The sequence below is a fragment of the Papaver somniferum genome, chromosome 2, assembly GCF_003573695.1.
Source record: "Papaver somniferum cultivar HN1 chromosome 2, ASM357369v1, whole genome shotgun sequence".
Classification (NCBI taxonomy): Eukaryota; Viridiplantae; Streptophyta; class Magnoliopsida; order Ranunculales; family Papaveraceae; genus Papaver; species Papaver somniferum.
Window position 1 is genome coordinate 68,119,204 of NC_039359.1, and position 13,675 is coordinate 68,132,878.

Genomic DNA, 13,675 nt, shown 5'->3' on the forward strand with positions numbered 1-13,675 from the left:
CTTGTAGTTTCGGTTTTGATAGTGGTTATCAGAACGTGATGTGTGGAACCCTCGTGCCTAACTCTACAGGTTTGCAAGTCTATTCTGAGATTTGTAAGATTATTTTCGTTTTGTTCTTTATTTTTTCGTTTCTTTGTCATTTTTGTGACAATAAGGGGGAGAAATATATGGAGTAAACAGGTGGTGCTAGTATTGATTTTATATTGATTGGCATCGCTAGGGAAAAGAACATTAGTACTTGAATGTTTTATCTATCGATAGAGTGAAAGCACAGACTAAGGGGGAGTAACATGTCATATTGATTGGTATAACAAAAACGTGCGGATTGAATATCTACCTATCTTCCTTAGGGGGAGTATTTGCTTTGTTATTATGATGTCAACAACGACATTTTCAAGGATTGAATGTAAGCAGTTTTACTGTGTTGTTGAATCGGGAATCAAGCGGAGTGTAATGAATTCTTGTAATTTGTTTATCCATATGATGTAAGAGTTTTGTCACTAAAATTGACAAAGGGGGAGATTGCTAGAGCATTGCTCGGTTGAACCCACCAAGAGTTGGTATGTCCAGTTTGGTTGTCATATTTTAGTGAATCAAAACTCATGTTAGGAGTCGCTTGATTATGTACTGGAGTTAAACTTCGTATAGGTTAGCTTGAAAGTATTAGGATATGAGACATTACAAGTATTGATAAGTCTTGAAGATTTGAAGAAGCAAGGAGCTACAACGACAACAATCATCCTTCCACTTGAGGTTAGTGATATTTGACTTGAACTGTTTCATTCCCTAACGTATCTTTCAAGTCGTACATATTGAAAACAAAACTGCGAAGCATATTTTAACTCTAGATAGACATAATATTAAGGAATACAATACGAGGTTTATTTCTTAACCATTAAACTTTGTAGATAAGACATCGCCATAATCATTTGAATGATATTGTGATTATGTATGGGTATGAGGTGAGGATTTCATCCTAGGGAACAATGTTTACATATGTTCTAAGGAGTTAAGTTCATAAACTTGTTTGTGAACCGAAAAGGAAATTGCCAGGAGTTATTGGTTTTGTTATTCATTGCATATCTTATGAACAACCAATATGTGTGATCGAGTATAACCTCTCACAACTTGTTGTGTTCTTGGTAGAACTATTCACAAAGTCCTGACTTATGTATTGGTATAACTTTTATTAGTAAAACCAATCTTAAGTAATCACCTGTGGTATGATCGGATTATGTCTGACCTTGGGTAAAGGGAACCAATCCTAGTAAGGGAAAGGGAACCGATCCTTGTAAGGGGTGCAATACATCAAGGGGAACCGATCCTTTGTATGGGGAGCAACAAGGTTTATAGCAGAAAGGGGAACCGATCCTATGGACATGTGCAACACATATAAGTTAGATACCATATATATGTGGGGAAACGATCCTAGTACCTAGTCAACCGAATTTTTGGGAATCTAGTGTGACTATGCATAGTACTCACATGGAGGTAGAACCGAAACTTGTTTTGGTAGAACCGTTAAACCCATGATTGTGATTGAATGTTGGTTTGATCAATCACATAGTTCTTGAAAGTCAGATGAACCAATACTAAACTTGTTTGGAAGTGTGGAAAATCGGTTTCAAGGTTGTAAGTGTGAAAGAGAACATACAAGGTAAAGATGTCGTCAAACTTTGAACACGTGCTGTGAATGTTTATTTCTATAATTGTTCAAAGATATTCCTTAACGGCTAAGGGAAGAGAATCCCAGGATCGAAACATAAGTAAGTTAAGAATCTTTTAATTAAGGTTATTAATTTCATTTTTGTTAGAGCACTACTCGGTTGAACCCACTAGCGTTGGTATGTCAAGTTAGTTATCAATTTTAGTTGCCAAAATGAATTCTTGATTTAGCATACTAAAGATAGTTTCGGACTAGATTAAGTCTAAGAAGTTGAATCGAAGCTATTCTTAAAGGATGAAGATTGAAGATTGAAGACTACAAGAAGACATCAAGAAGTACTTCATCAACAAAGGCATGTGATTGATTTCATTTGGATTCTTGTTCAATTTTACCTTTCTAATCTATCAAGATAAATGCTCACTCTATGGAACAATTCCAATGACGGTAAATGTACATTTATGTATATATACTTGAGGTTATTTGATTCATGACCTTGGAAATAATAACCTTTATCCTTATAAAGAATCTCATGTTATTGTGAATGAGCTTATGAAACCAACGAGCCAAGAATCACTCAATTCCGAGTTATAACAATGAAGTTATGAGTGATTTATTAAAGTTTGTTAGTAGGAAACAATTCATGGGCTGTTTGTAACAGTTCACGGACTTGGGCCCCATTCGTGACTAAAAGTTATTTTGGTCAAGTTGGTGATGTTTCCTTGTCTAAGCAAGATGGCAATCAATCCAAACATATTTGGTTATCATATTAAAGTGTTTGTGATAATTTTTAATTCCCGCTTAAGTTAGAATGTGATTTATTCACATAAATAAATATTTGCTAATTAATTATTTAATTAATAATTTATGCATAATATTTGTAACTTCGGAAAGACTCCCATATTTTAGGAGAGTCTTGAAAAAGGAAAATAGCTTTGCTTAGCTTCCAAGCTATTGTTCATTATAAATAAAGGGTTCGTGAGTTTACACGTTTTTCATCCCTTTTGTAAAATAGGCGTAAGCTTTGCAGGTTGTTTCCATGTCTTCTGTTCTTCGTGAACAAGAGTGAGATAAAGTCTTTGTTTTGGGGATCACAAAGCCAAGTTGAATTAAATCTTCTTGATTGATTATAAAACTTGTAATCTAGGTTTTTCACCTCTTGTCTATTCTAAGGTTTTCTCTTCTGATATAAAACCATTCAAGAGTTGTTGATCATAAACCTTTGGTTTTGATAGATTTCAGTTTCCGATCGTATACCAACACTTGTTAGTGGAAATCGGAGACTATAAAGAAAAACTTCTATTGAGGCATCTCGTAAAATCCTTGAGAAATTTTAAGCAAGATATCTCTAGATTTATTATAGTTCTGGTTGTAGAGTTATTAGGTTTCTCTTCCTATTTTTGAAGAGTATAATAATCCCTAATCTACAAGTTTGTTTTGATATTACTTTTACCTAGTAATTTTTTTATCAAAATAAACACAAGATTTCCAAAACCTTGATTCATATCTAAAGGGAAATCAAACCGGTGTTTTGTGCAAACAAAATATCGAATCGTATCAACCATGTTGTGGTATCTTCTAAAGAGAGCCTCGGGTTCTGGTAGAAGATTTGTGTGAAGGATTTCTAAAGAGAATCGGTATTCTGCTAGGAGTTATATAAGCGTTGAAGAAGGTGTTACATCTAGTCCGAATAGGTAGTAGGAAATTGGTGTAACAACTTATAATTAGTGTGTGTCTATTCTGGACTAGGTCCCGGGGTTTTTCTGCATTTGCGGTTTCCTCGTTAACAAAATTCTGGTGTCTGTGTTATTTATTTTACGCATTATATTTTATTTATATAATAGAATATCACAGGCTGTACGTTAAGATCAATCAGTTCTTGTATCCGGCCTTAGGGTTGTTGAGTGAATTGATTGACACTTGAACATTGGTCTTTGGTACCGTTCAAGTTAATCCTCTTATGTTCAATCGGTCTCGCAAATCCCTATTTGCTGATTGCGGATTGAATTAAGAGATAGAGATATAAAACTCTTTGATATACTTTTTATAGATTGAGTCTAACTGTCTAGTTGATTCTCTTGAAAGTATATTGGAGTTTGTATATTCAGATTGTCAAACAAAATATTGGGTGTGGTTGTTAAATCCTCGCTTTTTCAATTGGTATCAGAGCAGGCAAACACGCTAAGACCTCATAATTCTGTGTTTGTAGAAATCTGATTATATGGACATAAGTGCTATCTCTATAAACGTACCGCAAGTATTCGATGCACGAACTATTTATGGTGGAAAATTGCTATGCGTTCTTTTATTCAAGCGCGAGATTCTGGATCATGGGTTCGTATTGTTAATGGCTATAATCCTCCATTAGTTACAGTATACGGTATAACTTTTGCGAAGGATATTGGTGATTACGATGATCTTGAGATTCTTGCTGCAAAGCAAAATTATGATGGAATAAATGCTATCATCCATGCCATTACCCCAGATCTTCAGCACCACGTTAGTACGTGTAATAAGTCTAAAGAGGCTTGGGATATCTTAGAAACCGTATTCGAATGGAATGCTGCATAGAAAGAAGCAAGGCTTCAAAATCTCGCTTATGACTGGGAAAACCTTCGCATGTCTGATGATGAAACCTTTGATGAGTTTAACCAAAGACTTTATCAAATAGTTAACTCCTCATTTGTGTTAGGAAGAACTATTCTGGAGAAAGATATTGTGTGCAAAATTCTCAGGTCTCTACCATCAAGATACGAGTCTAATAAACATGCCATTGAAGAATGAAACGATCTTTCTACACTCTCCAGAAATACTCTTGTTGGAAAGCTAAAGATCTTTGATAATGAACACGCAAGAAAAGAGGTGATTTCTCTTAAAGCTGCAAACAATTCTGAATCCTCTAAGGATAAATCTGGTTCGCCAGATACTAAGGATGTTACTCCACGACAATTTAGAAAACTCTTTAGAGACAGGAAAAAGAGTTTTTCTAAAGGTGAAACATCTCCTAATGATGATGTACAATTCTATAACTGTCGTGGTTTCGGGCACTTGTCTTCAGTATGTCCTAGATGGAGCCAGACAATCGGCATATGCAGCAGATTTGCCTACTCTTGATGATGGACCTGAATTTTATAATCCCCAAGAGTTGGCTGGCGAGGTTGCATTGGATTATGAAAAAATTCTTGCGGATACTGATTCTGATTTTGATGAAGAAGTGTCCCATATGGATCCAGTTGCTAATAACCTTCTTAAAGAAAGTCATAAAAAGCTCTCGGAAGCTGAAAACACCATTTTCAGTGAGAAAGTTAAATATGACGAAATAAAGACTTGCAAGACCAACTTGATTCTAGTGGTGCAAGAGATTATCTCAACGAAATACAAAAGCTTAAAGAAGAAATTGCCGAAGGTCGTGATCGGGAAATTATTCTTCAAGCAAAGCTAGATAACTTGGAAAACATTGAGATGAACTTGTTATTTGATTCAGAACGAGAAGATCTCAAAGTTCAATATGAATCATCCAAGAATGATCTAGTTATTGCGCTTGAGAAGGTCAAAAGTTTGGAAGAAGAAAATTCGAGCTTAAAAGAGAGTTTGTCTAGAAATAACAGCTCAGAAAAATTAACCTCGATATTGGGAACATGTAGAGTTCATCGTGATACACGAGGATTGGGATATGAAGGAATAGACTCTCCTAGTATTTTCAAAGAGGTAAAATTTGTCGAAGCTAAAGTTTCTTCTCAACCAAAACCTTCCACGGTTGACAAAAGTAAAGTATCTCTACCAACTACGGATGACGAAAAGAGGAAATCATGGAAAGCTCCAAAGAAAGCAGATACACATTCAGGTAATGCTAAACATAACTTTTCCATTCTACTAAACACTGTTTTTATTGTGGAAAAGAAGGTCACTTGCAAAGGAATTGCAGATTTCTTAAACGAGATAATACCAGATCTGATTATGTAAGGATGACAAGATCTGATGTTCCAAACTGGAGAAAAAATGAGTCTCACAATATTAGTTCTTTCAGTATTCCCCCCAAGAAGTCTCATAATTATATTTGGGAGAAAAGGAAATACGTTGCTCCAAAATCTACTCAGAAATGGGTACCAAAGAAGATCAATAAAGCAACAAGTAATACTAAGAAGGATCTCCCAGACAAGAGTTCGACAAGGGATAACATCTTAAAAAGGTATGGAGCAGTTATTGAAAGTTTCAAGGAAGTTGTTAAATTCCTATATTCCATGTTTGATCTTGTTTTAAATACCTGCAGTAAGCAAGATTTTTTTCACCTCAACACAACCTAATTGTGTTGGAAGTGCATCCTCACCAAGGAGCCCTAATAAATGCGGTGAGGATTGTAAAAGAATTGGGGTGCACATATTATGTTGGGAAATTTTTGAATATGTGGACCAATTTATTTTTTCGAGCTGAGTTTATCTCGCTTACATATTCCTCAAAATATGTGTTGGTAAGCATTCGCTTTAACCAAGTTCATCTTTACCAAGTGACGAAAGTCATGTTATGTTTCAATCACTTTGAAACTGTCTTTGACGAGAAATGGTTTGTGAATAACACCTGTATAACGTCCTATAAGAATGTTTCAATGATTGGAATGAGAGTTAGATTATATAACCAATGGTGGACATAAACATGGTTGTGGAAACACATTTATGTACAAGTCCTATTCCTTGAACCAAAGTTTGCGAACTTTGTTGATCAAGAGAACTGGAAGAATGGCGTGAGCCAAGTCCGCGAAATCAGTCCGCGAACTGCCGAAGTTCTCAAACCCGAGAATTTCTGCTGGAGTTGACAAACTACTTGCGTGAAGCTAAGTTCGCGAACCCAGTCCGCGAACTGGCGAAGTTCTCATACCCGAGAATTTCTGCTGGAGTTTGTAAACTCTGCCCGGTAACTTAAGTCCGCGAACCTAGTCTGTGAACTTGAGTGAGGTTATATCTAAAGATGATTTTTTTGAACTTATTTATAAATACTAAGGAATGCAGTTTGCAAACCGTGGCTATAAAGTTCATGAACCGATTCAAGTGAATCAAATCATGTTTGCTTCAATTGTGTCTTGTGTAGTTACATAAGATTTCCTTGTAGTTGAACAACTCTCTAACTAGTTCATGTGAAGTCATTTGAACTAGTTATGGTTAAGATGAATATGGTTAGATACCACATGTGAAATCAACTCTCTAACTAGTAACTTGATTTGTGATTGGAATTCTTAAATATAACAGGTTAGAAGCAATTATCAAAGCCATGGATGTTGGTTTTTATTGTCAAAGAATCTTTTTCATACTCTTATGGTAACCATTCTTGGCGTAAATCCTTATGAAAAAATTATTCTTCCTTCTAAGCATATCAATTCTTGTTCATACAAGTTTGTATCTTAGAATAGATGATCACAATATTTGATCTTCATGGTTACATATTGTGTATTATTACCATGAGATAGTTATATTATTCAGTAACTTGATGTCATGAGAGACTTTCAATGATTGGTTCTTAGTTAGCATCTCCTTGTGGGTTTTCTAAAATCCAATATATAAATCCTTATCTCTGGAGTAAGGTCACTCTTGTTGTTCTTTCGGGCATGACATCTAATGGGGGAGAGTTCTTAAATGAACTTGTGCTTAATTGTCATATCTTTATAGAGGGAAGCGGGTTTGGATCATGTAGGGATTACTTGCATCTTAACAAACTCCTTGATGAAGTCACTAAGTTTCGACTCTGTGATATCGTCTAAACAAAGTTGATATGTTTCTTTCTTTTGGTCATGAAGTGTCTCCGTGAAAATTTCATGAGGATCCCACTAGTTTTAGTACCTTTTCCAATTTATATTGACAAAAGGGGGAGAATTAATGTGTAGTTCACACTACAAATACATATGGTTTATGGATCATTATGTAAGGGGGAGTGGTTTTCATGTTGAGACGGAGTATTGACTAAGGGGGAGTGATACATATCACCGTAGTATTATTGTCAAAGTTGTGATACAATGAAACTTTGATGTTGTGTAATAATACTATGATGGATCTTAAACAAGTACAAGATGAACACACGAAGAGTTGAAGAACCAAGAAACTCAAGCTTGTCGTTTTTGCTTTTAACAAGTACAAGCCATATGTAAAATGGTTTTGTCACTAAAATTGACAAAGGGGGAGATTGTTAGAGAACTGCTCGGTTGAACCCACTAGCGTTGGTATGTCAAGTTAGTTGTAAATTTTAGTTGCCAAAATGCATTCTTGATTTAGCATACTAAAGATAGTTTCAGACTAGATTAGGTCTAAAAAGTTGAATCGAAGCTATTCTTAAAGGATGAAGATTGAAGACTACAAGAAGACATCAAAAATTACTTAATCAACAAAGGTATGTGATTGATTTCATTTGGATTCTTGTTCAATTCTACCTTTCTAATCTATCAAGATAAAATTCTCACTCTATGAAACAATTCCAATGACGGTAAATGTACATTTATGTATATATACTTGAGGTTATTTGATTCATGACCTTGGAGACAATAACCTTTATCCTTATAAATAATATCATGTTATAGTGAATGAGCTTATGAAACCAACGAGCCAAGAATCACTCAATTCCGAGTTATAACGATGAAGTTATGAGTGATTTATTAAAGTTCGTTAGTAGGAAACAATTCATGGGTTGTTTGTAACAGTTCATGGACTTGGGCCCCATTCGTGACTAAAAGCTATTTTTGGTCAAGTTGGTGATGTTTCCTTGTCTAAGCAAGATGGCTATCAATCCAAACATATTTGATTACCATATTAAAGTATTTGTGATAACTTTTAATTCCTGCTTAAGTTAGAATGTGATTTATTCACATAAATAAATATTTGCTAATTAATTTTTTATGCATAATATTTGTAACTTAGGAAAGACTCCCATATTTAGGAGAGTCTTGAAAAAGGAAAATAGCTTTGCTTAGCTTCCAAGCTATTGTTCATTATAAATAAAGTATTCGTGAGTTTACACGTTTTTCATCCCTTTTGGAAAATAGGTGTAAGCTTTGCAGGTTGTTTCCATGTCTTTTGTTCGTCGTGAACAAGAGTGAGATAAAGTCTTTGTATTGGGGATCACAAAGCCAAGTTGAATTAAATCTTCGTGATTGATTATATAACTTGTAATCTAGGTTTTTCACCTCTTGTCTATTCTAAGGTTTTCTCTTCTGATATAAAACCATTCAAGAGTTGTTGATCATAAACCCTAGGTTTTGATAGATTTCAGTTTCCGATCGTATACCAACACTTGTTAGTCGAAATCGGAGACTAGAAAGAAAAACTTCTATTGAGGCATCTCGTAAAATCCTTGAGAAGTTTTAAACAAGATATCTCTAGATTTATTCTAGTTGTTCTTGTTGTAGAGTTATTAGGTTGCTCTTCCTATTTTTGAAGAGTATAATAATCCCTAATATACAAGTTTGTTTTAATATTACTTTTACCTAGTAATATTTTTTATCAAAATAAACACAAGATTTCCAAACCTTGATTCATATCTAAAGGGAAATCAAACTGGTGTTTTGTGCAAACAAAATATCGAATCGTATCAATCGTGTTGCGGTATATTCTAAAGAGAGCCTCGGGTTCTGCTAGAAGATTTGTGTGAAGAATTTCTAAAGAGAATCTGTATTCTGCTAGGAGTTGTACAAGTGTTGAATAATGTATTATATCCAGTCCGAATAGGCATTAGGAAATTGGTGTAACAACTTATAATCAGTGTGTGTCTATTCTGGACTAGGTCCCGGGGTTTTTCTGCATTTGCGGTTTCCCCGTTAACAAAATTCTGGTGTCTGTGTTATTTCTTTTCCGCATTATATTTTATTTATATAATAGAAATATCACAGGTTGTACGTTAAGATCAACCAGTTCTTGTATCCAGCCTTAGGGTTGTTGAGTGAATTGATTGACACTTGAACATTGGTCTTTGGTACCGTTCAAGTTAATCCTCTTATATTCAATCGGGCTCGCAAATCCCTAGTTGCTGATTGCAGATTGAATTAAGAGATAGAGGTATAAAACTCTTTGATATTCTTTTTATAGATTGAGTATAACTGTCTAGTTGATTCTATTGAAAGTATATTGGAGTTTGTCTATTCATATTTCCAAACGAAATATTGGGTGTGGTTGTTAGACCCCCGCTTTTTCAATTTTATAGGGAAATTACAGAATTAGTAATGTGCATTTACTAATTAGATTTTCGATCGTTATTTTTGGACAGAGAATTTTCAGGAATTATGGAAACCGAATTTGTGCTTTAATGAATATCTCTAGAATATTTTCGGTTTTGGAAATTCCTTGGTGTCCAAACTTCCTTGTCTATAAATACACGAAGTTTTCCTTTCTAGCAAACTAATCCTTCGTAATAACAGATTTACTCTTTTATTGTTGTTACTGGTGTAGCCGCCTATCGGAGAGGAGAGTAATCTAATTAGGTGAAATATCTTACGGACGCTCAGTTTAAAGTCTTCTTTGGGATTGAGAAGCTCTAGCGCGACCCGTTGGTGGGAAACTAGATAATTGCGGTTTATCTTTGTTTTCGATTGATTTGATTGACTAACGGTGGTTGAAATCTAATTGCACCTAGTTTGTTTATTCTTGAGAATCTTCTCTTCTGATATAAGATTCACTCAAACTAGTTCAGAGTTTCGACATGGATCTTTAGACTGTTGTTAGTTCTAAAGACGATCTTGTGGTAATCCAGTGTTAACAGACTCTGTTCTGTGTGTGATTGATCATAAGAGATTCAAGTGATTGTGTGCAGGTTTTTATTGAAGATTTAAGAAGATTTGAATACAAAGAAGATATTGAAGATCTGACTTGGGTTTTACAATCTTTGGTGTGCAAAATACTTGTTTCGGTAAAAGAAGATCCAGTTAATAATCGGTTTATCCTTGTGGTAGATTGGATTGATTAATTGAGTAGATCGGCATCAACATAGTTCTTCAGATTAAAGGTGTTGTTGGCTTAATCTTAATCGATTACCTTTGGGTGATTGAACATAAGATAGATCTAGACCCGACGAAGGAGTTTATGTTGAGATAAACGGAAGAGCCTTTGTCCGACTCATATCACTTGGTTGAATAGAGTTGATACCAAACAGATTTCTTGTTCCTTTACTGTTTGGAATACGAACCAAAGGGATTGATCCAAGTACGCGACTTATTTATAAGTTGGAGGCGTGGGAATACAGACGGAACTAGGTGAACTATATGGTTAGTTACTTGGTCTCGACTATACGAAGTTAGTGTAATTTTGTGTAGCGCCTTAATCCTAAGAGTATTCAGTTCTGGACTGGGTCCCGGGGTTTTTCTGCATTTGCAGTTTTCCTCGTCAACAAAATCTTGTTGTGTCATTTACTTTTATTTTCTGCATTATAATTTTTTTATTATAATTAAAGTAAATTACACAAACGTTAATTCCTATTTACTTGATAAGCAATCCTATTGTGTTTGGTTAAGTCCGAACCTTTGTATCAAGTAAACATACTTCGTTCTTGTATTTTCTCGATCTCGTATCCATAGACGATCACACGAAGTGTGAACCGATTAGTTGTATTGTCTCGACTCAGTCCATAAACAATCACTTTCGGAAAAAGGACTTATAGGTAGGAAAAGTTTTAGCTTGAGGTATATTTGGGTACCCTCGTCTTTTCAGAAGTCATCCACGTTTTTGAATTGACATGTATAGTTCAGTCCCAATTTACTAGCCATGAGTGTGTTTGAGACGCTGAGAAAGAGGCCCGAGGCCTAGATGAGGCGTGTGCCTGAGTTTTATGCATGTATAAAAATCTTCAGACAAGATGGCTCAGTTCATATGAGGTCATCTGAGGTTTGGCTAACGCGATCGAGGCCGCCAGAGGTTTAGACGATGTGACTGAGGCTCTCTGAGATTTAGCCGGCGCGTCTGAAGCTGTCAGAGATTTAGTCGACGCATTTGAGGCCGTCAGACATTTGGTCGACATGTTTGAGGTTTTCTAATATTTGGCCGGCGGGTTAGAGTCTGTTAGATACTTTAACCAACGCGATGGAATCTCTCTGAAGTCAGCTGAGACATGTTTGGGACATAAAATAAGGATTTTACGCATGATAATGTCTCTGCGAGACTTCGATTCACTTGTCTTTGACCAGCGTATATTGCAGAGATGTGCTAGGAATCAATTGTGTCCGTATTTATGGGGCCGCCATGACCAGTGTATCTTGGAAGGATGCTTAATGAGTCTGCCGAAAGGGCCCATAGGCAGAATAACCAGCGTATCTCGCGGGGATGTCCTAGGAATTATTCTGAAGCCTCGGTAAGTCGAGTCAGAGCCTAGAGTAGACATGACCAGTGTATCTCGCGACGATGTATTAGGAATCAGTCCTTGATCTCAAATAGGATGAGTCGTGCTTACAGGAGACATGTATGTCTCCGCTCTTGGTCATAAGTCCTCAGGGGACGTTTTTACGCATCTATAGTGCCTACATGACCAGCAGTATCTCGCGGGGATGTATACTAGGAATCATGTCATCATAATCAGCTGTGTCTCGCGAAGACATGTTGGAATTGTGGTTTTTCTGGTTCATAAGTCTGTCGCGAACGTTTTACGCTCTACAGAACCTATGTGACCAGCAGTATCTCGTCGAGGATGCACGCTAGGAATCACGACATCACGACTAGCAGTGTCTCGCAGGAACGTATACTAGAAATCCTGGCAAAAGTAATGAAAATTTTATGTGTATGTGAATGGGCTATTCCTAATAATTTTCTGAATGTATATTTCAGAAATCATTCAAGTACTACTATAACAACTTTTCAATCAGGCAAACTTCCATGCATAACTTTAACTAGATGGAATAAAATCTGCAACAAGCTTCATTGGTTATTTGTGCATAGCTTCAATGAAGTTAACTTGTCCGCAGACTCTCTAGCCAGTTGGATCGAATAACGGCGTGTACATAGTACAAAGTTTGTTGATCCATTTTTGGGTGTATGCCCAACGGCTCTGTTTTTTTGTTTTGGGCTTGGCTGTTAATTTGGGCCATTTTGTTCTAATAAAAAGTATCATTATCAAAAAAAAAAAAAACAGACTCCAACAGACAAAAATTTACAAGGATTATATCATAAAGATTTAACTCTTTTATTTCCTTTAATCATCCAACAAAACAAGTGCATTTTCACATTTAGTTCCTTGATTTATTTATTCTTGACAGTGATTCCGCGTTCACCAGCAATAATAACAGCAGTTGCCATATCAATAAACATCCCATGCTCCACAACCCCAGCAAGTCTCATAATCTCATGACTAGCAACCTTCAAATCACCAATCTCCCCTTTAAAATACAAATCAACAATATAATTCGCATTATCAGTCAAATACGGCTTCCCGCCACCATCCGCCGCCACCCTCAGTTTCGCAACACATCCCGCCTCGCGAAACAAATTCTGCAGCCGTGTCACCGTAAAGTTCCAACAGAACGGGACAACCTCGACAGGCATAGCTAATCCACTCCCACCTAATGTCTTTACCATTTTAGACTCATCGACGATTACAACAAACTTACGACAAGCTCCTTCGACCATTTTTTCTCGGAGTAACGATCCACCGCGTCCTTTGACGAGATTGAGGTATGTATCGACTTCATCCGCACCGTCGATAGCAAGATCAAGAACTGGATGAGTATCTAAATCGGATAACGGTATTCCTAATGAAAGTGCTTGCTCTTCAGTTCTTTTGGAAGTTGGGATTCCTATGATGTTGTTGAGTTTGCCTTGTTTCAATAGCTCTCCGATTCGATTCACGGCGTGATGAGCTGTTGAACCGGTTCCTAACCCCAAAACCATTCCCGATTCAACATAGTCAACTGCTTTATACGCTGCAAGTTTCTTTAAGTCGTCCTGAGTTAGAACCGGTGACGGTGAAATCGTAGACACCACCATTTTTTGGGCTTCACAAGGGAAAACAATCAATCGGATCAAGCTGACACTTCCTGCAGTGTTAAGTTATGCAAATCAA

At 36.2% G+C, this 13,675-nt stretch overlaps 1 protein-coding gene across 1 annotated transcript; it reads right to left on the reverse strand.

The window, feature by feature from the left end:
• Nucleotides 1-12,855: 12,855 nt before the first annotated feature.
• LOC113353465 (probable ribose-5-phosphate isomerase 2) lies at nucleotides 12,856-13,638 on the reverse strand. Its single transcript, XM_026597057.1, has one exon. The coding sequence runs from the start codon at nucleotides 13,597-13,599 to the stop codon at nucleotides 12,856-12,858; it is 744 nt and encodes a 247-aa protein (XP_026452842.1). The 5' UTR covers nucleotides 13,600-13,638.
• Nucleotides 13,639-13,675: the final 37 nt, after the last annotated feature.